Below are 27,067 nucleotides of genomic sequence, written 5' to 3'. Positions count from 1 at the left end.
ATAACCCATATGGGGACCACATAGATATGTTTTCAGGGTCTGACTTGCATTTGCACATGTGCGACCCATGTAGTTTGACCAGGTGGGCCCCACGTGTGTCATCAGTGCTAAAAAATATATTGACTACCACACCTTTGCCCCACCTGGGGCCCACATAGACATGTTTTCAGGGTCTGACTTGCATTTGCCCATATGTGACCCATATAGTTTGGCCAGGTAGGCCCCACCTGTGTCATCAGTGCTAAAAAATATATACTGATTACCTAACTTTGCCCCACCTGGGGCACACAGCAAACGCTTTTCTTTAAATGACTGTGTTTGCCCATGTCTAACCTAGGTGAAAAACCCAAGTGGGTCCTACGTGTGTTTCCCATTTTGAAACAAGTGAAGTGTTTCCCATGTTTGACCCAGCCAGGACCTACTATATGTTTCCACTTGGTTTTGCCCATATGGCTTTCATGTGAGAAACCCAAGTGGGTCCCATATATACTAAACAATCTTGAGCCCACATAAAATATATGCCCATATTAACTTAACATAACCCATATGGGGACCACATAGACATGTTTTCAGGGTCTGACTTGCATTTGCCCATGTGCGACCCATGTAGTTTGACCAGGTGGGCCCCACGTGTGTCATCAGTGCTAAAAAATATATTGACTACCAAACCTTGGCCCCACCTGGGGCCCACATAGACATGTTTTCAGGGTCTGACTTGCATTTGCCCATGTGCGACCCATATAGTTTGACCAGGTGGGCCCCACGTGTGTCATCAGTGCTAAAAAATATATTGATTACCTCACTTTGCCCCACCTGGGGCCCATATAGACATGTTTTCAGGGTCTGACTTGCATTTGCCCATGTGCGACCCATTTAGTTTGACCAGGTGGGCCCCACCTGTGTCATCGATACTAAAACATATATTGATTACCTAACTTTGCCCCACCTGGGGCACATAACAACAGCCTATCCTTAAATGACTGTGTTTGCCCATGTCTATCCCAGGTGGAAAACCCAAGTGGGTCCTACATGTGTTTCCCATTTTGGACCAAGTTAAGTGTTTCCCATGTTTGACCCAGCTAGGACCTACTAAAAGTGCTCACTTGGGATTGACCATATGGGTTTAATGTGAAGAACCCAAGTAGGCCCCATACAAAAAGCCCAGTTTGAGCCCATGCCCACATGGTACCCATCCAGCCCGAGCAAAAACCAGGTGGGGCCCATATATACATGTTGGCTGGGATAATTGATCAACAAATTGATTTACTCTGCCTTACAGAAACCTGGTTGCAGCAGGATGATTATGTTAGTTTAAATGAATCAACACCCCCGAGTCATTCTAACTACCAGAAACCTCGAAGCACAGGCCGAGGGGGCGGTGTGGCAGCAATTTTTCACACCAGCCTATTAATTAATGAAAGACCAAGACAGACTTTTAATTCATTTGAAAGCCTGATGCTTAACATTGTCCACCCCAGCTGTGAAACTCAGAAACCAGTCTTACTTGTTATCATCTATCGTCCACCTGGGCCTTACACAGAGTTTCTGTCTGATTTCTCAGACTTTATATCTAATTTAGTTCTGAGCTCAAATAAAATAATTATTGTGGGTGATTTTAACATCCATGTAGATGCTAAAAATGACAGCCTCAACATGGCATTTAGTCTGTTATTAGACTCAATTGGCTTCTCTCAAAATGTAAAAGAACCCACCCACCACTTTAATCACACTCTAGATCTTGTTTTAACATATGGCATAGAAACTGAACATTTAACAGTGTTTCCTGAAAACCCTCTCCTGTCTGATCATTTCCTGATAACATTTACATTTACAATAATTGATTACACAGCGGTGGAGAGTAGATTTTATCAAAGTAGATGTCTTTCTGAAAGCGCTGTAACTAAGTTTAAGAATATAATCCACCCACTGTTATCATCTTCAATGCCCTGTACCAACACAGAGCAGAGCAGCTATCTGAACGCTACCCCAACAGAGGTCGATTATCTTGTTAATAATTTCACCTCCTCACTACGTACGACTCTGGATACTGTAGCTCCAGTGAAAACTAAGGTCTCTAATCAGAAGTACCTGACTCCGTGGTATAATTCTCAAACACGTACCCTAAAGCAGATGACTCGTAATCTGGAGAGGAAATGGCGTGTCACAAATTTAGAGGATCATCATTTAGCCTGGAGAAATAGTTTGCTGCTTTATAAGAAAGCCCTCCGCAAAGCCAGAACATCTTACTATTCATCACTGATTGAAGAAAATAAGAACAACCCCAGGTTTCTCTTCAGCACTGTAGCCAGGCTGACAAACAGTCAGAGCTCTGTTGAGCCAACCATCCCTTTAACGTTAACTAGTAATGACTTCATGAACTTCTTCACAAATAAAATTTTTATCATTAGAGAAAAAATTACCAGTAATCATCCCACAGATGTAATATTATCTACAGCTACTCTTAGTACCATTGATGTTAAGTTAGACTCTTTTTCTCCAATTGATCTTTCTGAGTTAACTTCAATAATTACTTCCTCCAAACCATCAACGTGTCTTTTAGACCCCATTCCTACAAAACTGCTCAAAGAAGTCCTGCCATTGATTAATTCTTCGATCTTAAACATGATCAACCTATCTCTAATAATCGGCTATGTACCACAGGTACTACCTACATCACAACCAATCAAGTCCTGCTTTTTTTTAAATACAGAAGAGGATTTATTATTTACTGAAAGGCTGTGCCTTAGTTTGCTTCTTTCATTATTGTGTTTCACCCTGCATAAAATAGATAGCTTTTCTGATAACTACAGTCAGTACTCTCCTACTGGCATTAGCGGTGACCTAAGAGGCTTAACCGTAATATTGCTTTGCAGTGTAAATGTTGCAGAAAATGACTGTCTTTTCTTTCTTCTTGTGTGCAGATTGACTGTGACGTCATAGCACTGATGGATGACGCAACTTTGGCAAACTACATTCCCTCGTACGGAGACCGAATTGCCCTCTTCAATTTCTGCAAAAGCAAGCAACCACTGTCAAAAAGAAAACTAGGACTTCTGCAAAAACTTCATGAGAAAATGAAAACCAGAAAAGAAAGTCCAAAGGAGAAGTTTCAGTGATATTAATCCATTGCAAGTGGGGGAAGTCAGGGGTAATTTTGATGAAGTCATCGCTGGTTCAGAAATTTTAGATGATCCAGAAATTACTTTTGGTCCAATTTTTGACGCTGAAGAAGATACAGAAGACACATCAGTCTATGAGGGTTTTCTTGTCCCCCTCAGTCCACCTAATTCAGAGAACGTAATAACAATCACCATACGTCATACTGACACTTTACATGACATGATTACTGCTTTCTCTGATGAGGAGATTTTGAGAAAAACACTGAATGTGAAGTGTGTACTTCCAGACAACACTGAAGAACCAGGCACTGGATCATGAATACTAAGAGATGTACTCACATGCTTCTGGCATGAATTTTATGAGCGATGCACCCTAGGTGCAACCGTTAAAGTGCCATTCATTCGCCATGATTTTCCTGCTGAAAAATGGAAGGCAGTTGGGCGAAAACTCTTGAAAGGTTACCAAGAATGTCAGTATTTTCTAAATAAACTTGCAATCCCTTTCCTGGAACAAGTGCTTTTCAGTGGTGTTTATAGTGTCAGCAGCCAAGAATGTGATGTTTTGATGGAAGCAGTAAAAGATTTCTCTGAAGTTGACTTTGATGATCTTGTGGAAGTTCTTGACAGTTATGGCTGTAGAAAAAGAATCACTGCTGAGACTCTTCCTACAATCCGTGATGAAATAGCGCACAAAGAGCTTGTCCAAAAACCAATGTTTGTTATTGACTGCTGGAGGGAGATCATCGACCCCCATATCTCCCTCAGTCCAGAGGGACTGACCAAGTTATTCTCTGAACTGCAACCAACTTCAAAAAAAGTGTGCCAGCTGCTGAAATTTGCTGTGGATTTGACTCCACAACAAAAAGAAGTGAAAAATCATCTCAAAAGATTCATCAGAGAGCTGGATAACATTAAACTTCAGAAATGTATGCGTTTCTGCACCGGATCTGATCTTATAGTAACAAACAGTATTTATGTGGAATTTCAAGATATGACAGAGTTTACAAGAAGACCAGTCGGACACACATGTGGGAATGTTCTGCAGCTAGCTAACAGCTATGAAAACTTCCCAGATTTTCGTTCTGAATTTAATGCAGTTCTTGAAAGTAATGTCTGGGTGATGGACATTGTTTAGACTCTCTACAGCACTGCGCTACATTTGAACTGCTCATGCACCCTAGAGCATAACTGTAAAGAGATGTTAGGAATATGTATTTTTATGTATTTTGAACTTATACAAAATACTTTTTTAATTAGAGAGAAGTTTTTCATCTCTGTTAGAAGTTCAGTTTTGGCTAATATTTCATTTTCTTTTATCACTTTGAGTTTTACATGATACAGTCACAAAACAAAACTAATGGGTACACTGTTTACTACCATATCCAGAGCTGTCTTCACCAAATCCAAGCTTTCCAGCTGTAAGACAGAAACCTTCAGCAAAAGCATGAAGAAAGAATACTAAAGATCTATAAACTATAATTAAACTGCTCTTAAACGTTCTTTAATGCACCATGTGTGGTGTGAGAGCTCAGCACAGTCAAATACTTTTGTAAGTAATTAGTAGTAAGACTAATTCATTCAGATGGTATTTTCTTATTAGGTCAGGGCTAAAACTGAACATAGTTATAACGTAAAAGTAATGCTGTTATGCAACACTGTATTGTAAAAGGAATAAGTACAATTTTATACTTTAGCATTTGTCATGTCTGAAAATATTTTGCTTTACAGTATATGCAATTTTTAGTTAAAGTAGGTTAAAGTATCAAAGTTTGGCATTTGTTGTTGATTACAAAGGTTCCATTTAAAGTTGGTGAAAATATTTTTTAAAATTCCAGTATTTTCTTAATGTCATATTGTTTCTAAGCATACCTGTTATTCATCCATCAAATTGATTCAAGCTGCTTAAAGGATTCAGTCTGTTTTGAAGACGGTTATTGATTACTGAGATCATAAATAAACACTGTACAGTTCAGTGCAGTGGTCAAGTGCCGTGATTATTCTGGCATCCTTTTGTAATGCCAAATTGTCATGTTCTCAGATATAGTATTAATCTTAACACCTGAAAAAATGTCTTGTTACTGCCAGAAATTATGCATTTTTATTTGTATGCATGTATGTTCTCAACCATTCACACTTGTTTTTATTTCTATACCATAGATCAGCGGTCTCCAACCTTTTTTGCGCCACGGACTGGTTTATGCCCGACAATATTTTCACGGACCGGCCTTTAAGGTGTCGGGGATAAATACAACAAAATAAAACTAGTACCGGTACCGGAAAAAAGAAAATTTATTCATAACACACGTGAAAAGACCCAGGAAAACCGAGTAAACGATAAAAACGATAACAAAATAACGCTGAAAACCGATAAAAACCCTGAAAACTATACATTTCACACCTGAGCCTCAACTCTCGCGGCCCGGTACCAAACGACTCACGGACCGGTACCGGTCCGAGGCCCGGGGGTTGGGGACCGCTGCCATAGATGACACTGAAGGAATATGTGGTACCACAATAGCCAGTGTTCATGATCTTTACAGTAAGTCACTGATGTATACTGATGCATAACAAGACTGTATGAGATCTATAAGTTTGTTTTAAAAGTTGAGTCTTTCTTGTTACAGGGCAGCTTATATGGTTATGAGTTTTAGCCATGTTATTGGCATTGGCAAGAACAGGTTTCTTGTAAACTTTTTCCAATAAAATGTTACTGTACACAGTACATTTGTATTGTTGTTTTGAATCACCATACGTCATACTGACACTTTAGCCGTACTTCTTCCGTAAAGGACACTTTTCTCACCTGCAAAACTGTCTGTGTGGTTTCTCCGTAAAAACATCTGCATTTGTTCGACACAACCATTTTCTGTACCTCGGTCAGCACGTAACCTCTCTGGACATCCACTGATGCATGAAACTGTTTTCAGAAAATAACTTGCAATCAATTTAGGGTCATTGTTTGTGGTATAAGCCTCCATCCATAAAACATAGCGACCATCTATGCAGCCACTGATAGCAATACCATATGGTTTCAACTTGTCATAGCCATCCATGTGCCAGAGAGCATTTGGCCCTCTGCAGCTGTACTGTCGTCTTCTCAACCGTCGAGCTCGTCTCAGTTCCACACCTTGAGGGTCAACCAATTTGATTATGCATCTTACAGTATCTTGTGACACCACAAATCCATGTTGAATTGCACGAAGATGTAGCCAACCTTGCATCTGTCCATTTGTCATGATCTCTTGTTGGACAAAGGCTAGCACTTCCTCCAAGTTTGATTGATTCTTCCTTCTAAAAAGCCCAAGTCTTTTACAAATTCTCTTTAGAGTTCGAACACTTATAATTGTCTGATGACTATGTGCTTTGTTACTGAAAGAAAGTCTGAAATACAGTCTTATTAAGTCATCCAAATCTGACATGTCAGCCACTGTGACACCTCTCACTTTGAGAGGTGAACTTTTTGCAGAAGTCCTAGTTTTCTTTTTGACAGTGGTTGCTTGCTTTTGCAGAAATTGAAGAGGGCAATTCGGTCTCCGTACGAGGGAATGTAGTTTGCCAAAGTTGCGTCATCCATCAGTGCTATGACGTCACAGTCAATCTGCACACAAGAAGAAAGAAAAGACAGTCATTTTCTGCAACATTTAGGTAGTACGTCTTCTAAGGATGTTCTACGACACTGTGGTGGCGTCTGCTGTCTTTTATGTTGTGGTCTGCTGGAGTGGTGGAATGGCAACGGACAACACCTCCACGCTCTCTGCATGAGACTGTACGACCACTGAGCAGCTCGATCAGCAGTAGACTTTTGTGTACACGCTTGTGTACATATCTCTGTACATTTTTATCTGTACATATGAATGTTACTTATGTATGCAGGACTATAACGCAGAGTCATAAATACACAGTCCATTTAGTCATTTAAGCAAAGGTATTACACATAGAACACAAAGTAACATTATAAATCAGTCTTTGGCACAATATCGGGATTATTTCGTTATTTATTTTTGTGTTTATGCGAACAATATGCCTGGTTTGCGACTTTCTGCACTTCTATTGGTTGTGCGAACAAACGTCACGTCACTCCGAGGTCAAAGTTCAACGCGGCAGCGCTCCTCAGCCAGCACTTTTTATTTTATTGTTCTATAAAAAAAAAAATCAAATATTGTATTAAGTTTATTTTTTTTTACCGGTAGTGAACTGTAGTGTAGCCTACCATTTCCACACGTAGGCGTTAAGTGCACTGGGCAGCTCAGAGTATAAGATATGATTTCCTTCTTGAGCTGACATACATTACACTGTGTGATGATGATGTCATTCTGACATTATAAACAGTTAACAGTTTGCTCATTTCTTCCGACACTGTACCACTAACGTATACACACAGTTACATGCACTACATTAGTTTGTGTTAGCTAACATGTTGTGAGGGGATCGTCAGTCGGCCACCGTCAGAACAACAACCGGGGCTGTGTCGGTGGCTGTGTATGAACGCCACCCATTTTTCTGAGTGAAATATCCGCATAAACATTCATTACAGTTTCTCCCCTCCGCTGTACTAAGTGTAACTTACTTGTACACATCAAATATATCAGTGATATTGGCAGGCGGCTAGCATCTGTAACACAGCTCCGCTTAACTGCCTTGAAAAACTCTGAAATAGTAGAACAATAAAATAAAATGCAACGAACCCATCTGGGATGATCCTGCAATCAACAACAGTTAAAACGTCAATTCACCTAGTATACTGTAACATCGTGAAACACGTTCATTCCTATATAACATTATAAGCTAACAAGCATGCTAACCGCTAACCGTAACTACCGTAACTGTTTTCCTGTAAAAAATAGGACACACCAAACTATTTCTCTTTTTGTTACTCACCTTCTGCTCTTCCATTAATAAAATAGCATCTTCGGGGACCCCTCGGCCACGCAAAAAAATCACTTATATCCACCATATTTAGTGAATTAGTTCTCCACCTGCCAAACTGGACACATCACTGTCACTGAAGCTGGAAGCCTGCAGGTGCCCACCTCAAAATTCTGAGATTAAAGTCAGAATTCTGAGATTAAAGTCAGAATTCTGAGAAAAAAGTCAGAATTCTGAGATTAAAGTCAGAATTCTGAGAATAAAGTCAGAATTCTGAGATTAAAGTCAGAATTCTTAGATTAAAGTCAGAATTCTGAGAAAAAAGTCAGAATTCTGAGAAAAAGTCAGAATTCTGAGATTAAAGTCAGAATTCTGAGAAAAAAGTCAGAATTCTGAGAAAAAGTCAGAATTCTGAGATTAAAGTCAGAATTCTGAGAAAAAGTCAGAATTCTGAGATTAAAGTCAGAATTCTGAGAAAAAAGTCAGAATTCTGAGATTAAAGTCAGAATTCTTTCTTTTTTTTTCTTCCAGTGGCCCTAATCCTCTTCCGTAGTCAGGGCATAGACAAGAACTTGTGTTTTATCTTCTTTAAATTGGCAGCCAACCAACTTCATATTCAGGATCAGCAGCTTAAAATATCAACTGCATAGCAGTGATAGCAAAAGCCCTTAAAGGTACTCAGACTAAAATTGCATTTGGGAAACGCACTATACTAGAAAGAACAGTCAGGTTGTTCTTTGACGCACAACAGTCTTGTGGTGCTTCAACAGATCGTGTAACTCTTGATTCTTTTTGTAACCTGGCGTGTTGTGCCATGGCCAGCTGAAGCTGGGTTCAAAACACAAGTGTTCGATTGTGGCAGTTTTGAATCGCAATTTTAATGATATTTCAGTATAGAAACTCAGAGACATGCAGATGTACAGAGGGAGACGGTGGAACTGTTTGAAATTTGCAAAAGTGTGGTACTGTTTTTGTGGCAACACTTATTATTCAGGAGAATACTGCAGCAGCTTCCTGTGATTTGTGTAAAAATACAAGTGACTGTGAAACAAGGTTGCAGCAGCAAGCAAAGCAGCCATTGCAGCAGGTACACTGGGGCCTTAAGTCAGACAAGGAAACAAAGAGGAGGCAGGAATAAACAGGGAATCATGGAATAACACAAACCAGAATGAAACCGAGAACAGAAAATGTAAATATAAGGGAATAAACAAGGGAATTGGTTTTTACTGATTCTTTTATTTTCAGCATGTTTTAAATATGCATGTACTAATTTCATGATGAAGAAAATGTATAAATGTTGTACATGATTCTAATCTGTTGCTAAATAATCTTTAAACTGCTGGAATCTAAGCTACTAGAAAACTTTAATCAGTAAAATTAATTTTAGTTTGCTAACTACTTTGCTAACTCTGCTAACTAAAGCGATTTCCACACCTCCTACATTGGGCAGTGGCACAGTAACATTTAATGTTTAAATTGATCCTGTTTAAAGTTTGAGATCTCTAATGTGCAACAGTCACCTTAACAGCAGCACTGAAAAAATCACCAGAATAAAAATGTTTATTGTGCACACTTTTTTTTATCATCAGCTGACAATGTGTCTGACTGGAGTAGTCCACAACCATACCAGTCATGTGGAAGAGGACGCACATAACCCACAAAATACTCATGTTTATGTGAGTACGTACAGAGCCTGAAGCACAAACCCCGGCTTAACAGAGGAAGTTGATAACCACTGTCGTTAAAACCATTTTCTCCAGTTGGGGTTTTAGGTTTTGTTGAGCCATATAAAACAAAGAAAGCCTCGCTGCAGTAAACTTTGTTCATTTGTATGAAGCCTGAACTGCATCATCTGATGACCTCTGTACTGTCTGAAGAGAAAGGGACAGTGACCTGACCAATGTGAAAGGACTTTTGTTGTTGTTCACTGAGTAGTGCAGGAGTGGAGAAAGAATATGGAAGAACGCCACCTCCAACCAAAGCCAAGGAGAAAACTTTGGAGAGCAGCACACTTCCAATGACAGCAGCTTCAGTCTTGGTTATGTTTGATCCCATGTACAGTTAAGAGAAGCAGTAAAGGCTGAAGTGAACATTTATGTTCAAAGAAGAAAAGACCCCACTGAAATGGTGGGAGAGAAACCAATAAATGTTCCGCAGTCTGTGTTCATTACACATTACATTGTTTTATTATTGTTGTTGCTATTTGTCTTCATGGCTGTTCAACAAATGTTTCGACATAGGATTTTAAAGAGAATAAACATTTTGCCAGACTCCAGTGTTGTGGAGATAAAATATCCTATTTTGCATTCTTTTCTTGCGGTGGTGTCTTGAAACCACTAGAGGGAGCCAGTATCAAAGCTGTGAAAGATCACAGGCATGAAAAACTCTCAGCGGTCTTTCAGCAGTCAGCCTGTCAGTCAGTTTGACTGATCATCTTAATCCTATGATTTCTTAAAAAAGAGATATTAAATATTGTAGCTTTTTAAGTTTAGCTTTTTTTAAAAACATTTGTGCGTATTTCTGTGCTGATCTGCAAAATAAAGTCTTGCACTGGTAAAATCTCCTACTGTATGAGTTGGTTGGGGTTGGGATGGGTAGTATTGTGTCAGTTTAATGAAGGAGCAGGACAGGGTGGAGAGAGGCCAAGGACAGAATTTAAGAACAAAAGGGGAGGTTTTAGTGTTGTGTCTACAATCATAAATGACAGCTTCACAGCGTAACAAAAGAGACGATGTGTATCTAAGAGGGGCTTAAAAAGCACTATCTGGAGGGCTTTCAGATGATTAGCCCTGCGTTGTGTATTGTAATGGACAAGGTACTTGGCGTGCTGGGCTGTTGCTGTTACTGACCAGAACTGAAATCACCCCGCCAGTGACTGACAACAACGACCCCTCAGACAGAAAGCCAACTCTCCTCTGTCCCTGCTGGGGTAGCATGAATTTGAAGCCATAAGATTATGCAATGCTGTTCAGCTATTGAAGCCTACTGAGAACCCTGACAGATAAGTGGCTGGACCCAGAGCTGTGGAAATGGTTAAGTGTTGACTCCATTTGATTGGATAATGGGTAATTGCAGGGTGCATTGCATTCGGCAATATGCTGGGAATTTAGCAGGGGCAAGTGAAGCAGAGGAAAAGAATGGAGCAGGGAAAATATTTTGGCGTGTTGTGTTTTTTGCAGACTGTTATTTCACACCTTGGTTGGTTACATTTGTTTGGATCTCAAGCCTGCACAGTTTACTAATTTGTATCAACTGTTGATGCAATTTAAATTGCAAATGACAATTTGAAAATTTATTGTCAGACAGTTGATTTTTGTTTCATTCGACACTCAGTTTCTGAATTGAGAGTTCACATTTCAGTGTGGCTGCTGCACCGTGCCTGAGTTTGTAAGTCCTCCTTGTATCAGAACAGTTAAAAGCTCAGGCATGTTGTCTTTCATAAAGGCCTTGGCTTTTGTTATGTTGCTTTACATTAAATAAAGCCTTTATGGTTCCTCCCTATTGTCTCTGTGGGCTCAAGTGTAGAATGTCTTCTTTGAGAGCCCCTCATTTCAAACATGTCTTAAGTCTCTTAGCCCCTTCCAAAAGTAAAAGCTATTTTTACTTTCCAAATCTTATGCACTGGAACAGAACTAGCCTTCAGGAGCTAATGTGAAAATTCTTCCCCTGCTAGACTTGAATATACTAGAGCTGCATTATTGCTCTTTGAGGAGTACAGTAGGGGGGCTGTGCTTGCTGAATTCCACTTCAGTCACTGTATTGATTGTTTTTTCACAGGTGTCTTTCGCTGTCGCCGGGTAAAGTCAGAATCTACAGTGCTATTCATTTTGATTTACGGATTAAACAGACTGTCGAAAGAACACGTATGAATTTTGCATTTGTTTACGTGGACTTTTTGTTGATATTGATTCAGTCTTGGCACACAGCACCAATGTGTCAAGTTTGATTCTTAACAAAGTCCTTTATTACAGGCTAATCTACTATTAGTGCCACATTAAGGAAAAATATATTATTGATCTTTTTTAGATTAAAGTTGAAATTTCAAGATTAAAGTTGAAGTACCACTTTGAGAAAAAAGCTGAAATGTCAATAAGGATGGTGTAGGAGGCACGATTTTTCTTTTAGCACATAAACACAGTGTGCTGTGTGGCTGAAAACATGGTGCAGAAAGCTGCAGCTGGTTAAAAGAAAAAAAGAGGCTATATGTTGTATCACAAGATACGATAACACAGCTGAACAACTCATCTACACAAGGCATTTTATAGAAGGTATAAGTGTGTCGTATACATGTGTGCACATTTAGACTTTAAGAAAAAAGTCAAAGAACAAAGTGAAGGATTCTTTTGGCACATGCTAGTAAAATAAAAACCCCACACTACTGAGTTCTTGCTTAAGAAAGGCTACGTGGGTAATCACTCTGTGTTTTAGATATCTTCTTTGTTCCCTTTAGTGGACGCCTCCACCTCACCCATCCCTGGCACCCTCCTCGTCACAGCAACCTTCTGTATGTACTCTGTGAAGCCCACTAATGTGTGTTAGTTTAATAATAATATTTTTAGTGAATAATCTTGATTATTTTTCATTTCAATTTTTTTTTATTTTTGTGAATAAAATGTCCTGTAAATAGAATAGAATAGTCCTTTATAGTCATGTTACATGTAGAACTAAATTGTGGGTGCTCCACACCAACTGTGCAAAGCTGGATGCAGCGTTTGCAGTTGCCACGTTCATACCAGTAGGAGGCCCTGTGGGGTTGTGGTTTTCCTGTCTCCCACTGGTCTCCCTCTTAGCTGCGAGGATTCAGTCAGAGCACGCCACATCTCCAGTGTCATCTTTGTCTTTATGTTTTTTCAGGCATGTGATCGTGGTACCAGGTGCTGCAACCCATCACGTCTTCTTTACTTTATCCATGAATATTCTTTTCCTCCTGCCTGGCAGCTCTATATTCAGCATCCTGTGTCCAGTGTACCCACTAACCGTCCTCTGCACATGTTCAGATCATCTCAGTCTTGACTTTTTAACTTTGTTTCCAAACTGCTCAACCTGAGCTCCTCCTCTGATGTTCTCATTTTTAATCAGTGCAGGAACTAGTGTGTTCCTGTACGTATGGAAAACTCCATGTAAGAACCTTCATGAGAGAAACTGGACTTTATAAATAATAATGTTGCATCCCTGAATTATTGACAGTGATAGATTCAGTGGTGATGTTTTGCTGGGATGACTTTACCTGTACCCTTTCGAGGGAAGGGTCACCGCAGTGCAACTCGTGTGGTTTTAGAATGGAAATATGAAAATAACAAGTACCCTTCTGTTGGGTGACACCTCATAGTTTTTGAGTTGTTGTATAAAATCAAGCATCTAGCCATGCAGTCTGCCTTGACAAGCATTTGTGAACGAATAGGTCATTTAAAAGAGCTCACTGAATTTTAGCTGTAGTGAAGTAATATAGTTTACTTTTCAAATTACTGATTGAATACATAAATAGTGTAGTTGAATCATAGTCTGGTCACTTATACATTATGGAACCACTCTCAAAATCAGATAGCTCTTTAAAATGTCCCTTTTTTAACAAATGTTTGAGTAATTGCAAGGTTTTATACTTTTCAGCTGTGGCAATGGAAGTAAAAACACCTGAACTCAGAGATTAAGAAGTGTGGCCCAGTAAGGTCAGTAATCCTTGATAAATAGATTGACTTCAATGAGCATTTGCTAATTTAGAAGAGAGGCTTTGTGTAGCAAAATGCTAAACAGTAAGCAAACACAAGAAATATCGTTTTTCTTCTAGGACACTCCACAAGAACGAAGCAAGACTGCAACTGCTCTAGACTAGATGTGAGTTTGTGCGTCTGTATGAACATGAACTGTTTAATTCATTTCACGGGATCGTTAAATGTTGCTAGAAGAGTAGTTCATCATTAACATGGTAGCCTGAAATAAAGGAGGACTGGACATTTTCTAGCAGGTCAGCAAGTAGGTCAGCTCAAAAGGATTAGCTGAGACACCGGACATCCCTAAATCAACTGATCTTTCCCAACGATGGCACACTGCTCAGTAACACCAGTGCATGATGGAGAAAATGACTCATTCAATTAATTGGCTCATAATTCGCTGGACAAAGAGTGCAGGTTTTTTTTGTTATCTTGTCTTCACTATTTTATAGACATCTTTAGTTTTAGTTTTTTTTACAGTAACATAGTATCAGTGTTTGACTTTGTTGCAGAGTCCAATATCTATCTCTCTGCTGTAGTGAACTCTCTACAGCACCCAAATACCAGAATGTCTGCCCCAGCCATTTTTTTCATGCTAAATAGAAGCTGTCATGTTTGTACTTTTTATTGTAATAAACACTCCCTGATTGTCTTAATAGGTAAGCTTTGCTAGAACAATATAGGAGCTCCTTTTGCATACTTCAATTCTTCGTGGCATTGAGTCAAACAGGTGGTGGAAACCGTCCTCAGATATTGTGATCCATGATGACATCATGCACTCACATGACATTCATAAATCAAGCTCCCATTCTACAAAAAATCCTACAAACAAACGTGATCTTTTGAATTGGAACACGGGTGGGGTGTCTGTAGGAAACCCAGTAATCAGAAGGTTGCTGGTTTGATCCGTGTTCTGTGTGTCAGGTCATTTAGTGTGAATGCTAGATAGAAAGTACTCGAGTGTAGTAAAAAAGTCTGAATGAGACATCTTTATGTCCAATCAAACACAGAACATGATAACACTGCAATTACACTTAAAAATGCAGAATTTAGGCTTAATACAGTTTAATCTGGTAAATTATATTTTAAAAAATCACCACGTTGCAGTGACGGTGAAAAAGAAAAGTAGTCAAAATCCAAAAAATGTGGGCTCTATGTTCAGTTCTGCTGTAAAGCTGGAGACTTGTTCACTTTTGAAACTAGCCTTACTTGGCCATTTAAGGTTACTGTGTTGTTTCACTTTGGCTATCATAGCCAGCTGTTTGAACATGACCTAACATACAAATTCATGAATAGGAAAAAGACCCACGTCCAGCTGCTGTGTGTGGGTGAAAAAAAATGCATCACAATTCTGCAGCTCACTCACTTTAGCGGGAAGTAGTGAATTAATCTGGGAACGTTCAACACTAAACTCAAACTAATCACAGTGATTTGGAAATATCTTTACCAAAGTAGTTGAAAAGTTATCTTTTGTTCATGCCAAGGTTGCTTTTTCATAATGTTTTAGTCACATCTATTTAGTAATATGTTTTATTTATATAGCGCCAAATCATTCAGACTTTGAAATCGGAATGTTTAAAAACATAATAATTCATTGTTAATGGATTACAAAACAAGCTAATTCTTACTGTTCGTCATGTTTTGAGAAAATGAAAGTGGTTTGATTAAACACAACATAACAAAAGTACGCAGCACAATCTAAAAGTTATGCCCTGTAAGCAATTGCCTTGATTTTATACTTTGAAGAAACAAATGTGGCATTAAAGCAGTGAATACTTGATGTTGTGTGTGTGTTTTGTCCTAAAATTGGTCAAACAATAAAAATAACTAAATTCAGTCACTGACTAAGAGAAACCTGAAGCTTCACCACCCTCGTCCACTACAGGTTCCCCCCGCAGCTTCTGAGCTGCAGACTAGATAGCTGCATGGATGGACAGACGGATGGAGGTCAGAGAATGGAGTCTGACAACAAATCAGTGATGAGAGCTCCCTCACTGCTCAGTTCCCAGCAGCCCACGATTCCCTCCCAGCCACAAAACACATCCTCTCAGCCTGCCATGCCCTTGACAGGCCAAAGCAGATGAGCAGGCATATCCAAGGGACAGGCTCCTCACTACTGTCCTTAAGACATTCTGATGAGGTTTTGGTGGAGGAAGGTTCTGGGATGACTTTGTAAAAGAATCTAAATGAGGTGTGAGTGAATGCTGTGCCTGTTCACTGCATCTTGAGTGGCTCATTTCTATCCATCATCTTGTACTTTTTGGTCTTTGGACAAGCAAGTTCGGCATTTCTGGTATTTTTTTTAACCAAATCAGAGCATTTTCTTCCGAAAACATAATGTTAGACTAGCTCCTTTATGAGAAATGTACAATAATGTTGTTTTTAAACATCTCATTTCAGTATCTCTGTTTCCTTTGATTGCACAGCTACAGACTGAAGAGAAACCAGTGCTCATTAACCCTCAGTACTTTACAATGGAGGCTCATGGTCTCAAAGGGCTAGTGGTTCACTAACGAGGGGTGGGGTGGCAAGGCATCTTAACAACGCCACAAAGCGGTCCCAGCCTTTCTAAGCACAAACTTAGTATAAACTTTGAATGTGCTTGTGGAAAAGCAAATGCAACGTTTATATAGCACCAAATCACAACAGCCGCTTCACTGTGCTTTATATTTTAAGGTGAAGATGCTTATAGTATAAATCAAATGCAACGAGCAAGCACTTGGCAACAGTGGGAAAGAAAAACTCCCATTTAACAGGAAGAACAGCCCAGCAGAAGCAGGCTAAGGGAGAGATGGCCATAACAGGGCATAACTACTTCTGATATAGCATTTTGATGTCTAATCTCCTTTTATAGTTATCTTGTTTTTCTTGTTTATTTCCTTTACTGTTAGTCTTACTGAATATCTGGCACAACAAACATGCACTGTAGGGTGGTTTTGACTGGCTGTGAAAATGTGTTTTCTGCACTCTCCTTTGTGAATTCAATTTAATGCTCACAATATATAAAACTATAAATCTAGCTGACTTAGGTTACATAGGCATGATAAAAACAAGTTGATTAAAACGTTATTCATTCAAATGCTGAATGAAGAGTACACACACACAGTCAGCTGTTAGATTAAATCTTGTTTGACTGTGTTTTCATTTCCATCACCATCATCCGTTAGTTGTTGTGGTGGTGTTAGTCGTGGTATTTAGCGGTTTTGCTTCTCCAAGGAATCACAACCTTGTACTGGGGATAACATTGCATATTGCCCTTGTATTACTTTAACAAGCTCCTGTCTCAGATATTGTGGGAACGTTGTCCCCTGGCTAGAGTGACACAAGCACTCTAACCCCTCCGCCTTCTTTGAAAGAAAAAAGCTGCTACCGGGACGCTTTAATTGGAATTTCATGTGGGCTAAACTGGGGGGAAACTGGTGTAAGTTAACATTTGGTAGACTTAATTGGTCTTTTTCTCTCCTTCCTCCTCGATCGGGCACTTGCTGGACTGGCGAAGCTTCCCCGCTAATCTCCCATTTACAATCAGTTCACTGGGACAGACAAAAAGTCCGCCTCTTGCTTTTCTTCTCTTCCTGTCTCAGACGAGCTCCTTTGTAGTCCGTAAATTGCCTGAATCCCCCAGCGATCCCCCGGTGGTGGAGAGAGCAAAAAGAAAAATGTCCTCATGTTGTTGACAACTGATTAGCGCTCCACCCCAGAAAGGAAAAAAAACCCTTTAATCTGCTGCGCGTGGGCGCGCCTTAATTAAAGCTCCCGCGCACCAGTCAGTTAACGTGTTTGTGGATGTTGAGGCGGTTGCTCAGATGCTGGAGAAAAAAGAAAAAGTGCGGAGAAAAGGCCAACCTGCCTTTAGGTTATTTACTGAGCAGACGTTGTTCAGTCCTACAGCCTGTAGACCCGGTGTGTGTCAGTGCGCGCGCGTGTGTGACCACACGCATTGCGTTGGTAAAAGACACAACCTGCCTCTCACACAGATCCTATCACTCTGCCTGATGTAACAGTATTCCGTTTGCCGGATGCTCGTGCACGCATGGAGAAGGCGCGCACCGAGGTCATCTTTCAAGTATTGGATCTGCGAGTGGGACACAAAACACCTTTCTCCCACTCGTGAAACAGGAAATAAAGTGACAAGTTATTATTTGAGCAGTGTTCCCTTTGTTTGAGAGGTGGCGCGTGACGCACAAATGCCACATGATTACAAAAACATCGACTTTATTCCTCTGACAGGATAAGTATTCGCGATTTGATGGAAAATTCAGCAACAGCGTGGCGTCGTTCTGTTCACGTGCATCGACTGAAGACCTCAAAATTGTGGAGATATTTAGTTATTTCCTAATAATTCCTATAATAACTAAAAGATCATCTGGTTTACGTGTTTGTGTTATCGGAGCCGCACACATCAGCACAGAGCCCTTTATACAGTCTGTTTGAGCGGACTGGCTTGATTTTCCTGCAGATGTCTGGTGCACACTGATGAAAAAGGTGAGCGGGGCATTCATCTGCTAATATTAGCCCTGCCAAGCTTCTGAGGGCCTGGCCGACCCGGGTGAGCGCTAATTGGCTGTTAATGAAATGAGCGCCATTTGGGAGCACGGATCGGCCTCTTGACAGAATGTGTGCAGGGATAATATTGTTCCAGAAGCCGTGCGGAGAATAACTTGAGCTCTATTAACGCGGAGGCCCAGATAAGGAGCTGCGGCCCGAGTGCTCCATTATCTCCTGTTCTGATGAGCGGCTCCGGATGACGGCGTGGCCCCCACCCCCACCGCTCCTTCTCCCGAGGCTGTTTAGCTGCTTAATGTAATTCGCTTTCAAGAGCCTCGTGTTATATCTGATCATTTGTGCCATTAAGCCAGAGTCAAGTGTAAATGCAGTATTATTAAGATCGTGTGTGTCAGTAAATGTTGAATAAAAGTGGCCGCAGAGCACACAGTACCCGCGCTCCAAAATACCAGTACCGTCTGCGCTCGTGCACGCGTGCCTCCCAGTTTGCATTTGCTGGAAAATGTAACAAATAGAATTAATGAAAGATAAAAAGCAAATGAGTTTAAAAAAAACAGACTTTTTCGCTGTTTTTATTTTTTAGGTTGTGCAGTTTTTCCACTATATTTCCAAATGCCGTTTGTTTTAGTTACTTCGTCTTTGAATATCACACACTTTGGTTGTTTATGTCTCGCGGCCTTCTCTGTTTTCATTTGCGTGCTTTTTCTTGCGGGCACGTGTGTGTTGTCTAAATGTGATATTTGCACCTTACAAAGTGTTTCAGAATAAACTTTGATCATATAATTGTTTTATTTTCAAATACCTTCAAAATGCAAACATGGCTCAGACATTCAGTTTCAATATAATTTAACTTATTTATTCACAGGAACAGTTTTTCAATGAAATAAACAACATGGCAATGCATTCCCCAGATGATTCACGTTATTATTATTATGATTATTATTATCGTTATTTACAGTTCCATCGTGGAGACAGGGGATTTCTCTTTCAGTCTGTGGAAATGCAGAAAGAAATTCTATGTGGACCCAAAACATCCCGACAGTGTTGGGCGGATGTTGTCTGTTTTTTGTTCGCTGCAGCATTCCTGCTGAGACACTGACGGGAGCCGATTACCTCATTTCTTTTCAAAGATTCGGGTCCAGTTTTTTGAACTCCCTCACTTCCTTGTCAGACCTTAAAAACTGCCCGCTAAAAAGTCATAGCAGGAAAGAGCAATGGCTCAGCTCTGCAGCTCTCTGGAGGCTTCTGAAGCCGCCGAGAAGCCATTGTCATGCAGCTTCCTGATGTGCTTCTTCAGGTCGAAGTTGCGGCAGAAGCCTTTGCCACAAGTGGCGCAGGTGAAGGGCTTCTTGTCGTTGTGTGTGTGCATGTGGAAGGTCAGATTGTAGATCTGGTGGAAGGCCTTATTGCAGATGGAGCACTTGTACTGTTTCTCCCCGCTGTGCGTCAGCTTGTGGTTCTTGTAGTTTCCTGCGAAATAAGAGTATATGAATTAAAACACAATGTCATTTTTATCACAGTCTTCTCACTTTGTCTTCACAATTCTTCTGAGAAGGAGTTAAAAAAAGGATTCAAAGGGGGAAAGGTGTGACATTAGAATTTTTGCCACCCTTTTAACATCTGCTTATTTAACCCGTGGCCTTTTCGCAGCACGAAATCAAACTTTCATGTCTCGCTGATGTGTGAGTGTCAATAGAAACAACTCCAGGTCAAACGAAAAAAGTGCATCTGTCTGTGTGAAAACCAGTCGTCTGACCATAACCAGCTTTCCTTCCTCTAGTATAAAACGGCCTAAAACCAGTATTAGGAAATAGAAAAAGGGGATAAAAATGCACTCAATACCTCAGAAATATTGTAGATTTCACGGCTTCTAATATCAGAGAGCTGATGCGCTGATGAGCCCTTCGGAGCTGAGGAGAGTCAGCTTCAGGGGAACTTGGATTAATTTTAAAAAATCCGCCTGGTCTGAGTTAATTGAATTTATCCTGAAATTACACAGCTAAACATTTCACTCCAATCTGGCCAAAGAAAATAATTTAATCAGGAGAATCTGAAAAATAAAACCGCTTGAACAAAATTTGAATGTAATTTTCTGCGAAACATCTACACATTTAAAAAAAAAAAAAAAAAAAAAAAGCAAAGCAGAGAGGGAACGTGTTTTACAACTGCGATTTTTCTTTTTCCACCAGCAGTTCAGCTGGAGCCTTCTCCACCCCACAGCCTTCATTAATCGGCTTTTTGTGTGCCGAAGTCAAAAAGTTGTCAAACTTTGTCAAAATCAAGCGCAGCCGCAACTAAAGGAGGCCGGTTTCCAACTTTGCCGGGGTCTGACTAATGACCCGGGGAAAATGCGACAGTCTCGAAGGTAGAATTAGTCCGTGTAAAGTGACAAGTCTCATTTCCACCCACCGATTCGTGCTCATCGGTGAGCCCACAGTTATTTCCCCTTTGACTACTTCAAATATAAGCTTTTTCTGCTTTTACCGCAGCTGTTATTTATTTCGGCAGCGCAGATGCCAAATGTTGAGGATGAGCGCCGATTTCGCCACACTAACTCCAGCGAGTCTGCATAAAGAGCTCTGCTCGGCTGCGAACTTCCGCAATATTGAGCGGGCAAAATAATCGGAATCTTCGTGCATAATGCTATAAAATTATTAGTGCATTTATGCTCCAAATCTCAAGCTTAACGAAAACAATAAAATAAAATAAAATGGCATTTTTTCGTATTTATATTTTTATCAGTGGTCAAGTTGAGAACCCACAATTTCGTTGTATATGACAATAAATGATTATTTTATTCGATCCTAAACAATGTGCGCGAGATGTTAAACAGCATCCAGCACAATTAAAGCACAGAGTCCATCAGCCAGTGTAGCAAGTATTTCAATCACGTCTCCTCTTATTGAGGAAGTTCTCCACCGAGTTGTGGATTTCTAAAAGCTGACTGCTCAACCCAGCAAAATAATGACTAGGCTGCACGGCAGCAGATTTCATGAAATAAATTCGTGGAATAATAACACGAGCTGAAGAGAAAGCTTTTTGTTCGTTTGCACATAAACACTCTGAATCACCGCAGTGTTGAAAATAGGAAACATCACATCAGGATACAATTTCCAGTCAGTAATATAATACAGCTGATTAAAGAGGACACCAGCGCCCAGTATTTACCTTTCTGGTGGAAGCCTTTCCCGCAGAACTCGCACACAAATGGTTTATACCCTGCGTGGATCCGGACGTGAGTGTTGAGCGTCGAACTTCTGTTGAACGCTTTTCCACACTGGTTGCATTTGTGAGGCTTTTCCTTACAGGTCAAAATGAGAGAAAATAATTCAAACAAAGTCAAGTCAAAAAGCTGGAAAGGTCACAGTGAAACAGTGTCTCACCTGCGTGTGGATGATCTTGTGTCTGCACAGCGTGCTGGCCTGCCGGAATCCTTTACCGCACACCTTACATACGAAGGGCCGGGCCCCCGTGTGCACCGGCATGTGTCTGGTAAGATTGTAATGCGCATTAAAAACCTGCAGACGACACAAAGGCATACAAAATATGAGTAAACATTATTCTAAAAAGACAACGCCAGCATTTTTAAAACAAGCGTCAGAAAAAAGGAAGAAAAAAAACTAACATCGGCCTCAAAAGTTCATATAGTTTATATAGGCGTGTAGATGTTGGCGCATTTGTTCATGTTTTATATAAAATATAGAATATACAATATATAATATAATAACAATGTACAAAAATGCATTAAAACTGTACCTTTCCACACACTTCGCAGGTGAAATTTTTGGGTTTTCCGTCCGCACTGCCACTGCCGCTGAGTTTGCTGTGTGTCTTTATGCCGCTTTTCTCAGCTGTCAGGCCGTGGCTCTCCTTCACTATCTGGTCCAGCTGCCCTGGCAGATGTTCCTTGTGTGGGTATTGAGGTGTGGGCAGCTTGTCGGTGCCCACACCGGTCAGTTTGGCATTCTCCAGCAACAAAAGTCTGTGGTGCGCCGACAGAGAGGCCTGGGCCTGCGGGCTGGAGAGCCAGTGGCCGGCCAGCAGCTCCGACTGCTGGTACGCAGAGTCCAGGTAATTGAAATAGTAGAGCGAGCCACTGCTGGGCACGGCCTGGTTCAGGACCTGAGGTTTTACCACCCTGCTCCCTGACGTCAGCAGCTGCTGCTTCAGGCTCGGATCCGCTTTGCCGCACAACCCGCAGTTTCCTTTGCACGGAGCAGCTGGCGAGCCGCACAAAGTTCCCCTAAAACTGGCTCTCCACAGCTCCGAATAGCTCATCAGCGCCTTGGCTTGGAGGTCGTAGCTGAAGGGCTGTAGCGGGATCATGCAGGGGATTGGGGAGCAGAGCCCTAGCAGTTTTTTCCCCTCTGAACGTTCCTCCGCGTTCCCTTTCGGCTCCGAGCTCTTGGACATGATCCAGTCGATGGAGAAAGCCAGCGTTTTGGGAGCCGCGGACGGCGCAGTCCTCCCGCAGGACACCACCGTGTCTAAAGAGGCTGAACTTGCCATATTGTTGCCGCTGTAGTAGTTTCGCTTTGCAGCCGAACAGAACTTGGTGTGAGCAACTCCGTGTATAGTCCAGCTGCCCCGCGTCTTTTCACTCCCCTGAGCTCCCAGCAGAAAAGACAGGCGGACACATCAGTTTAATAAGCACCTTGCTGTCACAGTGTCACGCATTTGCATTCAAATGGCCCCCGCCTCGCAACAATAGCATCCAGGGGTGATGGATTAATGCTCATTAACTAGCACACACAAAATTAACAGACATTACAGGGCTCGTTAAGGAGAAGAAGAAGAAGAGGAGGAGGAAACAGAGGGCAAGAAATGTTGTAGCCGGAGCTCCTGGACACCGAGTTAAGCCAAAGTTACGTCTGTGTTGTACTTTACCTTCTTATTGTTCAGATGGGAGTGGAGAAACCAGCCGACTGCTCTCTGTCAGACCTTGGCAGCGCCCGCCCCTCATCAGTGCAGATCACTGTCTCTTGACATAATCGGGCACCCAAGCACCTAACTGGGTGACAGGGAGACAAATCTATAGAGGGGATGGCACGTAAATATGAAACCATTCCATCAGTAAAACTGCTGCACAATTGTGTTTTCATCATTAATCGCGCTTTGGAGGAGCTGAGTGAGTCTCCTGCTTTCATTTGGTTAACAACACAGTAATCTTTTTTTTTCTCGGAGAGAGCTGCTAATCCTCGGAGATGGGATCCGTCTTTTTCCTCGCCGGCTTATAAACTTACTATTTGTATAAATTCGAGGACGTCCAATTTCCACCTGTTTAAGAGCACAGACTCCCTTTGGATCCTATTAAACGTTGTTCCTCCTTCCCCCTATTCAAAAGAAGCAATTTTCCAGAGCGATTCAGGGCTCAGCGCTGCGTGGGGGGGTGGTGGGGAGAACACAAGCTCTTTTACTTTTAGCTACTAAAGCACTGCGTGAACTGGTTTTGTGTTTTTTTCTTCCTGAAATAGAGGGACGGATTAAAGACGGAGAGAGGAAAAAGAAAAGACTTAGCTTGGTCAGGGGTATACACGGACAAATGAAAAGAGAGGCCTTTTCTCTAAAGAGGCGTACAAGAAGTTTGCTGGAATCCACGGTGTTGTGTGGGAGTTACAATGGGCAGCAGAGTCTCATCTATCCGCTACAAGGGCTGTGTTGAATTTATGTGTTTGCAGGCCAATTTACCTGAGGGACTCCCAACAACTGAGTGGGAGAGAGGGGAGTTCATAAAACACGCGGAGGATCAAAAGAGTGTGCAATATGGACGAAATGAATAGTCTTTTATTTATCACAGCGTTTGCTCAGTGCGTATGATGACGATGCTATAATGTATTTATTTAACTTGGCAGAACCTTTAAACTTACACAAGAAGAAGAAAGTGAAACGTTTAAGATAATAATGTTATTTCCGAGCCTAAAATGTGACATGATTGTCATATGAATGGGAAATCACCGGTAACACTTAATACCCTCAAGGTATTTAGAAAAGTAGTAGAGTATAATTTGTATATAACTTCTTCGAAAAGTTACAACACACCTTTTGGTAACTGGCGTGCGTCTTTGAGAGCGCCAAAAAAACCCTATTTAGGCTAGAATTTATTCTGCATTTATTCTGTGCAACACTTACAAATATATTTACTCTATAATGTAATTTTGTGTCACTTGGTATTCTTGTTCTAGTCTCCTGACATTTGAGTCAAAAAGTAGTTTTAGGTAATGAAGTCGCATCACGAAGCGCTGTTCAGGAACGTTAAACACATGGATGTGATATATCGAAATTCCATGTTTTTATGGTGACATCCTCAGGCAGCATACAGCCTCTGGTAACTATAATAACAGTGCAAATTCTAAAGTAATACTTAACTAATGTTAGCAAATTTGCATTGCTTATTATTAACAAACCAGTGGCACTTTTTTTCAAGCATGAACTGATACTCGATCAGTTTAGCTTCATTTCAGACGCTTTCATTCTCATAAAAACAGAAAGCTATTTTTATTCATCAAACTGACATCGACTCATTACAGCATCATCAAATCTTGCATCTCTAAACGAAGCACAACTTATAGGATTTGTCCTCTGTTTGTAAGTGTGAGCAGGCCTTCGTTTAAAGAATTGCAAAAACTGATCCGGACACTTAAATCAAGACTTTTACACTGGACGATACAGTTAATTTTGAATTAAGAGAGCATTTATGTTGTACAGAAAACACAGTATCATTAGGTTGAAATGTATTTTGTATTTGCCATCTTCTAAAGAATCTGCTGTTTTGTGTTTTCACTGAGGCTTTTAAACCTTCAAACAGAGTCACAACATCAATACTCACGTATTTTTATTATTGTCGTGTCTGTACCTTAGAATATGAAGCACCTTGAGGCAATTGTTGTTGTGATATAAATAACATTTAACAGAATTTGTTTTATGTTAATGGCTTCCATAAGATATTAGTGGCTGATGTTGACCACTTTTTATAACCCATTATAGAAAGTCTGAATGCCAAAAACCCATGTGCTTATTGCAAAACATTTCTAGTCGCTATGCTGAAATATGTGTGATAAAATGTTGCGCTAAGTTTTTATCTGAAATATGTCTCTATTTCTTTAGAACACTAAATACTCAGGGAGGGCTGCTTTATTTTGTAGTAGTTGTTTAATGAAAGTTTTATAAAAGACAATGATAAAATTGTAATTTTGCTAATTAAATTTAGGTTTTGTGTTTTGTGTATTTCTTTTTAATCAATGATAATTAAGGTTGATGATAAATGATAATTGGGTGTAGAAGATAATAATTTACCTCAGTCACCACACACTTCATGCTATATTTACCCCAGGACATTCAATTCAATTCAGTCCAGTTTTATTTATATAGTGCTAAGTCCCAACCTCAAGGAACTTAATGCTGTAAGGCATATGGTAGGGATGCTTTTTAAGGTTGTTAACAGGGAAGCTATTGTTAGGATAGGAACATTTGTATTATTCTGTTTAATTTTACAAGTCCACCTCACATGGAAGGATTATTACTTGTTGTTTCTATGCTACTCATAAGGTAGAATACTCTAAATTGAGGTACCATTTCTGGTTCACTGATACACTGATCCTATTGCTGTAACCAACCTCACCCATTCACTTCTAACCACAGTGAGCTCAGGCATTGATTTAAGGGACTCTTGCTTCTTGCCGGAAGGTATGCAAGGGCTGGATGTGGCAAAGCTTAACATCACAGTGTTGGGATTTTTAACTGTTTTTCCTGTCTTCATCCCTCCACAATTCCTGGGGTAATTGTAACCATCTATATTTATGCACATTATTTTTCAGTGTAAATGCAGACATACAAATGTGTATGTCTGTGTGTGTATGTGCAGCATGATTTATGGTCCTGCAAATGTGCAGGACCATAAATCATGCTGCACAAATTCTTCAGTGACTGATGCTCTTATGATTGATCGATTTCAGTACAATTATATGCACATGAATTTCTTTACTAGTACGCTGATTTGCAGTGTTGAAGTAACACAAGTGCTGACATTTTCAGTGTATATTCTGTCATAATTGATCTTAAAAAGGGTTCAGGAATAAACATATAATTATTAGTTATTAACATCAGGCTTGCTTCCACAGTGTGTCTTTTATCCTGTCTTCCATCATTCACCCCCAACCGGCCACAGCAGATGGCCCCGCCCCTCCCTGAGACTGGTTCAGCTGGAGGTTTCTTCCTGTTAAAAGGTAGTTTTTCCTTCCCACTGTCACCAAGTGCTTGCTCAAAGGGGGTCTTTTCTGTACTATTCTAGGGTCTCTACCTTACAGTATAAAGCCTCCTTGAAGCAACTGTTGTTGTGTTTTGTGCTATATTAATAAAACTGAATTGAATTAATTATTGTGATTGTGTAATTATGACTTTAATGTAAACAAATAGCTACAAAATAAAGGTCAGTTTTCAACACACCGTGTAACAGTATATGTAGATGGTATATTAGTAAACACTTATCGCATTGCCAGATACCAGTGCAGCATTCAGTACTGTCAACTCATATTTTATTACAGAGATCAGAACGGAATCTGGATGGACGGATGTATGGATAGATCAGAACATGTCGGTCCATCCATCCATCCATCCATCCATCCATCCATCCTCTTCCACTTATCTGGGGCCGAGTCGCAGGGGTAGGAGCCTAAGCAAAGTAGTCCAGACCTCCCTCTCCCTGGTCTCCCCCAGCTTGTCAGGGGGAACATCAAGGTGTTCCCAGGCCAGCCGAAAGACAGAATCTCTCCAGCATGTCTTGGGTCGGCCTTGAGCCTCCTCCCAGTAGGACATGTCCAGAACACCAGGAGGCACCCAGACACTTCGCTTTTACACCTAGCTGTCTCTTTA

The 27,067-nt window shown here is 40.6% G+C and overlaps 1 protein-coding gene and 1 pseudogene across 2 annotated transcripts; one reads left to right on the top strand and one right to left on the bottom strand.

Annotated features, from left to right (window-relative positions):
- Positions 1 to 1,182: 1,182 nt before the first annotated feature.
- LOC146386337 (uncharacterized) lies at positions 1,183 to 5,812 on the top strand (annotated as a pseudogene).
- Positions 5,813 to 18,969: 13,157 nt separating this feature from the next.
- Positions 18,970 to 23,828, bottom strand: fezf2 (FEZ family zinc finger 2). Of its 2 annotated transcripts, none has more exons than XM_084927309.1 (5): positions 23,087 to 23,828; positions 21,956 to 22,804; positions 21,583 to 21,717; positions 21,368 to 21,500; positions 18,970 to 19,669 (listed from the first exon to the last, which is right to left on the bottom strand). In XM_084927309.1, exons 2-5 carry the CDS (start codon positions 22,706 to 22,708, stop codon positions 19,419 to 19,421), a joined length of 1,272 nt encoding a protein of 423 aa, XP_084783435.1. In that variant the 5' UTR covers positions 22,709 to 22,804; positions 23,087 to 23,828; the 3' UTR covers positions 18,970 to 19,418. The 2 variants fall into 2 exon arrangements, with proteins under 2 accessions (XP_084783435.1, XP_084783434.1); XM_084927308.1 differs by having other exon boundaries at positions 21,956 to 23,210; positions 23,443 to 23,828.
- Between the last annotated feature and the right edge of the window lie 3,239 nt (positions 23,829 to 27,067).

This window comes from Perissodus microlepis, chromosome 5 (genome assembly GCF_051167445.1).
Source record: "Perissodus microlepis isolate ML-2025 ecotype Zambia chromosome 5, ASM5116744v1, whole genome shotgun sequence".
In the NCBI taxonomy this organism is placed as follows: domain Eukaryota; kingdom Metazoa; phylum Chordata; class Actinopteri; order Cichliformes; family Cichlidae; genus Perissodus; species Perissodus microlepis.
This window is presented reverse-complemented; position numbering and strand designations above follow the sequence as displayed.